The sequence below is a fragment of the Sinocyclocheilus rhinocerous genome, unplaced genomic scaffold (assembly GCF_001515625.1).
Source record: "Sinocyclocheilus rhinocerous isolate Xijiao unplaced genomic scaffold, SAMN03320098_v1.1 scaffold99, whole genome shotgun sequence".
NCBI classification, from domain to species: Eukaryota; Metazoa; Chordata; class Actinopteri; order Cypriniformes; family Cyprinidae; genus Sinocyclocheilus; species Sinocyclocheilus rhinocerous.
This window is the reverse complement of record NW_015670981.1, coordinates 1297411-1303672: the sequence shown is the minus strand read 5'-3', so window position 1 is coordinate 1303672 and position 6262 is coordinate 1297411. Positions and strand designations below refer to the sequence as shown.

General features: G+C 35.0%; 1 protein-coding gene across 1 annotated transcript in view; it reads left to right on the top strand.

The window, feature by feature from the left end:
- Window positions 1–1277: 1277 nt before the first annotated feature.
- Window positions 1278–6262, top strand: part of LOC107734508 (pleckstrin homology domain-containing family A member 2-like) — an 11917-nt gene continuing 6932 nt past the window's right edge. Inside the window, exons 1-9 of the mRNA XM_016546478.1 lie at window positions 1278–1516; window positions 3833–3982; window positions 4155–4211; window positions 4310–4358; window positions 4456–4553; window positions 4806–4937; window positions 5017–5133; window positions 5753–5821; window positions 5910–5980. Of these exons, the coding sequence (XP_016401964.1) occupies window positions 3842–3982; window positions 4155–4211; window positions 4310–4358; window positions 4456–4553; window positions 4806–4937; window positions 5017–5133; window positions 5753–5821; window positions 5910–5980 (734 nt within the window). The 5' untranslated portion in view covers window positions 1278–1516; window positions 3833–3841. The remainder of the gene's footprint in view (window positions 1517–3832; window positions 3983–4154; window positions 4212–4309; window positions 4359–4455; window positions 4554–4805; window positions 4938–5016; window positions 5134–5752; window positions 5822–5909; window positions 5981–6262) is intronic.

Below are 6262 nucleotides of genomic sequence, written 5' to 3'. Positions count from 1 at the left end.
TTTATCCATTGTGGGTGTTAAGATGTAGACCTAGAAAAAAATCAAGCAATATTTATTTGTATAGTGTTTTTCACAATACATACAGTATATGTAACAGTTAAAACTGTTGGAACAAACTTTGATTATAGTATGTGTTTAACTACTAACAGATGTGCCTATGACTTCTGTTTGATTAGCATACTAGACTTTTGTGTCTGCTCTGCTCTGCTCTGAAAAGATTTAACATACAGATGATAGCTCATCATTTGTTATAATTATAATTACAGGTTGTGATCACCCGTTTTGTGTTCATTTGTTGGTCTGGTAGTTCTCCTTTCTAAGAGACTAAATGTATTCCAAACTTGTTTGATATATTCTGAGTTGATAAAAAAAAAAGTATCACCTGAGGGGAAAAAGTCAAGAGACTAAATGTATTCCAAACTTGTTTGATATATTCTGAGTTGATAAAAAAAAAAAAGTATCACCTGAGGGGAAAAAGTCAAGGTTAGCTAGTTAGCTAGCATTAACATTGCACACAAAAATTTGTGATTAAGGAATAGTAACCTTGACTCATTTAAATTAATATTTTGGCTTAGCACACTGTTTTCATTCCCTGAAAGACCTGGTCCAGTTATCCGGTAATTATTGCTGTGCCAAAGGCAAAGCATTAAAAAAAGCAAGTACAAACCTGCCAAATTTAACAACTGTACCTTCTGAAGAACCGGTATAGTGTTTTTTGTTTAGTCAGTTTTTAATTTTCCTTTGAATGTTATGGGGTATTTTAAAAATACGACTAGAGGCATGTTTATTTAACACAGGAATGATCTTATTAAATATTTTGTTAAACTAATTGACAAAGACGACTGCCGAAAAAAGATTGTGGCAGGCTATTTTATTTGGGGTTTATGCATCTTGTTATAAAATGCATGTTGTGCATATTTGACCTTTTCACAATTCAAAATATAGTTGTGACTGGTAGTGTGTATATCAAATACTTTTCCTCAATCTGCAAGAGGGGTTGACTGTTTTAAACGAATTTTGCATTTTTACAGTGATATATTAACGCTTTTCATACTTTGGAAAGTGATGGAGCAGCGAACGGTTGCTATGGATACCAGTCAGATGATTCGCGGTCTGACCAAACTGTAATCTAACTTTATAATTACTAAAACGTCTGAAAGATGCGTAAATGTCCTTTTAAAAGTGGAAGTACGTGTATAAAAACAACTTGCTTCGCACGCTCTTGTCAAACCCTCGCCCACTGCGTCGTTTGACACGGCATCTGCTGAGTTCCGTTTTCCGCATGTGAAAAAAACATAAAGATCCACTACCGGATGCGTTTAGTTTTGGTTTTAACTCAACTTGCTGTCAACCCGGAAAGAGGCTGCGCTCGGGGCACAGGGCTCGTCTTTCCGCGCGGAGCTTTCATCTGTTTTGGCGGATAAACGAGCGTGGATTGTATTCTGAGAGCGCGCTGAACAGCACACATTCAGCAGAACGCGGATGAGTCACGAGCCTTTGGGATTTTGGAAGTGAAGTAAGTTGATATTAGGTGTGGCAGTTATGCGCAATACCGACTTCCTCTCATACCCCGTAATACATATTTCCATGGGAGTTCATGAAAACCTGGTCCAGGTGAACCACACCTGAATCCACCTGTCACGGACACTCTGAAAACTCGCTTTTTATTCCATTTATGCTGGATTTACAGGATTCCCACGTTTATTGAAACTTTTATTTTAAACTTTTATAGTCATTGATTTTTCAAGCTGTGCTCAGCTCTACTATTTTTATCTGCTAGAAATGACTCCGTGTAAGTGTAGCCTCTATAAAATACATTTTAGTTATTATCTAATCACGTGTTACTGGAAAAGTAATGAATTCATTTTTCATAAGGTGTGGGAACCCTGGATTTACTATTGACAGAGTAAAGACAAAAATTACTATTACAAAAAAAAAAGGCTGTTTTTGTTGTTGAATTTTGTGTAAATATTGTAAATATTTGCAGTCATTAAATGTGTTGATATATATATATATACACACACAGTCAAACCAAAAATTATTCAGACACCAGATTTTTTTTTACTAGTGGGTGCAGGAAACTAGGGCTGTGCGATATTGAAGAAAAATGCTATATGCGATAACTCATTAAATAATGCGATATTCGATATGCGATACGATAATGCTTAAAGTGCCACATGCTCAGATGAAACAGTTTTACTCAGCTGTTGCTGAGTCAATTCCATCATCTCCACGGAGGAGCAGGACCGAGCAGGGCACAGACTCACGCGTCCGCGTCCAGGAACGTCTCGTGCACACTCTAAAAATAGCTCACTGAACGTTCTAATGAGCGGGTATCGCGGTTGCGGCACAGTCCGCGAAGAAACGCCAGAAGACGCAACAGATGGCTTTAATGTCATCATGGATGAAAAGAAAGAAAGAAAGGAGATGTGATTTGGTTGATTCAGTAAATTAGCTCAGGTCAGAATAATCATATTTTCTGTCTACATCTGTTAATGTTAGCTTAATTATTTCCTGGATTTTGTATCACCATCCCTAAATGTATGTACATGCAGGAAATGGGATTAAAATCGAAAACATTTTCCCCCATTTTGTGTACCCCCCACTTCTCAAACCAAAGTTACACCCTTGTATGTATGTACCAAGAGTTCCTGTAAAACCACAACAAATTCCTTGTGTTTGCGCACACTTAAGTGGTGAATAAAGCTCATTCTGATTCTGATTCTAATAAGAAAGCACCCCTACAACAACTTCTGAAAGTGAACGGTAGTGTTTTACTCGAGCATTGCATAAAAATGTCATTTTAACATTAGTGTATTCATTTTAACATGAGTTTAGGAACTGAATAATAATAAAGGGGAAAAATAAAATACTGCTTAGTATTTAGTCTTTGAATTCAATATGCACTGATTCTTATTTAAGCTACAAAAGTTATTTAGGTAAGAGCAGTGAGTGATTTTCTCTTTGTCTTTTGTTCATGGCCCCAAATATTGCAAGCTGTAGCGATATGCATATTGCGATATGTACATTTGCGATAATTTCGATATATTGCACAGCCCTACAGGACACTATAGTTCATTTATGTAAGTGAGGATAGCAAAATAAAGTAAACTGTGGCATATTATACCCAAAAATTCTTCATACAGTGAACCACCAGTAAAATTGATAAAAATTTGGGACCAAAAATTATTCTAACACTTTGACCTGACCATGTTTTGCTTAAGAGTCTTCTGACATTATCAAGATGAATTTGTTCTGACACAGTTTAACTCTGAGTTCTTGTCATATTTTATTTATAAACTGTGATAATGTATGAATTGTTAAAGGTGTCTGAATAAATTTTGGTTTGACTATATATATGTGTGTGTGTGTGTACGTATATATGTATCAGACAATTATGAGGTCTGTTTCTGAATCAGTTTCTTTTGTAACATATATTTATGTGTGCGTGTGTGTGTGTAGGCTATATATATATATATATATATATATATACAGTGGGTACGGAAAGTATTCAGACCCCCTTAAATTTTTCACTCTTTGTTATATTGCAGCCATTTGCTAAAATCATTTAAGAAGATGTCAACAATTCTGTGTTTTTCTGTCAATATGGGGTGCTGTGTGTACATTAATGAGGAAAAAAAATTAACTTAAATGATTTTAGCAAATGGCTGCAATATAACAAAGAGTGAAAAATTTAAGGGGGTCTGAATACTTTCCGTACCCACTGTATATATATAAATTATAATGAGGTTTGTTTCTAAATCAATTTCCTTATTTCTTTCAAGTTTATTTACATAGTTACATAGATTTTTTTTTATTTTATTTTTTATAGATCTGGGACATGCCTTACCTGGACAGACAAAATCGGACCTGTGGATTCCTGGATATTGAGGAAAATGAGAACAGTGATAAGTTTTACCGCCGTTATTTTATCTTGGATACTCATGAGAATTTTCTCCTATGGTACATGGACAATCCACAGGTACTGCTCTTTGTTTGCAAGTGCATTCCAGTAGCTTTAAACAGAAGTTGCAGTATAGCTTTACAGAGGATTTTCTTATTTACCTACACTCAAAACCTCAACTTTGCATTCAAAAAATTTTAATCCTGTATTTTTGCATAACTATTTTTACCTGTTTCCTTAAAAAAAACAGAACTTACCTCCGGGAACAGTGTCTGTTGGAAGTCTGCGACTCAGTTACATTTCAAAGGTATCTCATTCTACCATAATATAAAAAGAAATGCAATACTTTTTTTTTTTACAATTACTTATTTAGCTTAAGAAAATTTGATTAAACTTTGTTTGTAGGTTAATGAAGCATCAGTAAAGCAGAAACCGAAAGCAGAATTCTGCTTTGGTAAGTACATAAAGTGGGTATGTTGTTGTTGTTATTGTTGTTTTTCACAGTATCAATAACTTGCTATTAATTATTTATTTATTTATTTGTCTTCCAGTAATAAATGCATTGTCCAGACGGTACTTTCTGCAGGCCAATGATGCTATAGACTCGAAGGAATGGGTCATTGCTCTGAATAATGCCACCAAAATTACGGTATGTGGAGCTTTTTGCATACATACTGTTGTTATTTTTGGGGTTTTCTTTGTCATATTTCATCCATGCTAATAAAAATGATAGACCTGGACTTAATAAAATAAGCATTCTTAGTTAGGAGATGAAAGATGAGATTATACTTTGATTAATGCAAAGTCTGTACTTTTTAGTTTAGTTTGGCCAGTTGTATTTGAATAAACTAATGAAACTTTATGCATATACTGTATATTAATCAGTACATATCTTTTTAAGGTTCCAAAAGCATCACCAGTGGCCCAAAGCTCTGATGCCACAAATGTTTCAAACCCAAGTCAGTCAACATCTCGACAGGCGTATAAAACAGAAATTGTGGGAGGTGTGGTTGTGCACACGCCAGTTCAGCAGGTGACAGATTTGTATGTGTTCTTTATTCATCTTTTTAATTTAGGATCAAATGAATATGAATCTGTTGTGCTTTCCTCAGAGCGATAATGAGGACGTCTTCACGACTGAACTAGGATCACACGTCACTTTAAGGAGATGCCAGAGCGTGCGTCCAAATGTCGTGAGGTCTGGCTACTGTGTCAAGCAAGGAAATGTGGTAAGACCAGTGTCTTGTGAGCTGAGTATAATCAGCTTTAGCAGGTAATATGCTGTGGATGTAGTTGTTAAAGGAATAGTTCACCCAAAAATGAAAAATTGCTAAAAATGTACTCATCCTCAGGCCATCCAAGATGTAGATGAGTTTGTTTCTTCATCGGAACAGATTTGGAGAAATTTAGCATTACGTCACTTGATCACCAATGGATCCTCTGCAGTGAATGGGTGCCGTCAGAATGAGAGACCAAACAGCTGACAAAAACATCACAGTAATCCACACCACTCCAGTCCATCAATTAATGATGTAAATAAAAAAAAAAAGTTTGTTAGTAATCTGTTCAGATGAAGAAACAAAATCATCTACTTCTTGGATGGCCTGATGGTGAGTACATTTACAGCAAATTTTTATTTCTGGGCAAACTATTCCTTTTAATTTTGCATATTGTTGGGCTTATGCAGTTCTTAGTTGTATTACATGATTTCTGATAAATATAATTTCGTATAATATGTAATTGGATTGGCAATTGATGCCCAATGTAAAATCTGGGCACTGCAAAACTAGGAACACTGCTATAAAAACGTGTTAAAAAAATGTTGTCATCACAATTAAATGTTTTCAGAGGAAAAGCTGGAAGAGGAGGTTTTTTATTCTAGATGACCAAACTGTGAGCTACTATAAATCTGAAATGGTGAGATGCTGGTATGGTAAACTCTTTAAAAGAATGCAAATACTTTATATAATGAACAGATATGTAAACCAGTACTCCATCTGTTTAGGATAAGGAACCATTGCGCAGTATTCGATTGCGGGATGTGCTGAAAGTTAACGAGTGTCTTGTGAAATCAGGGTGAGAATATTGGTTTCTTTTTTGTCTGTTCACAATATTTTGGTCACCAAAAATGGCATGTCTGTACTGGAGCTTTCAAGGTTTAAAATATATACATATATACAGTGCCTTGCGAATGTATTCATACCCCTTCATTTTTTTCACATTTTGTTTTGTTGCTGCCTTATGATAAACTGCTTTAAATTAGTTTTTTTCCACAACAATCTACACTCCATACACCATAATTGTCAAGCAAAAAAAACAGGTTTTTAACATCTTTGCAAATTTATTAAAAATAAAAAA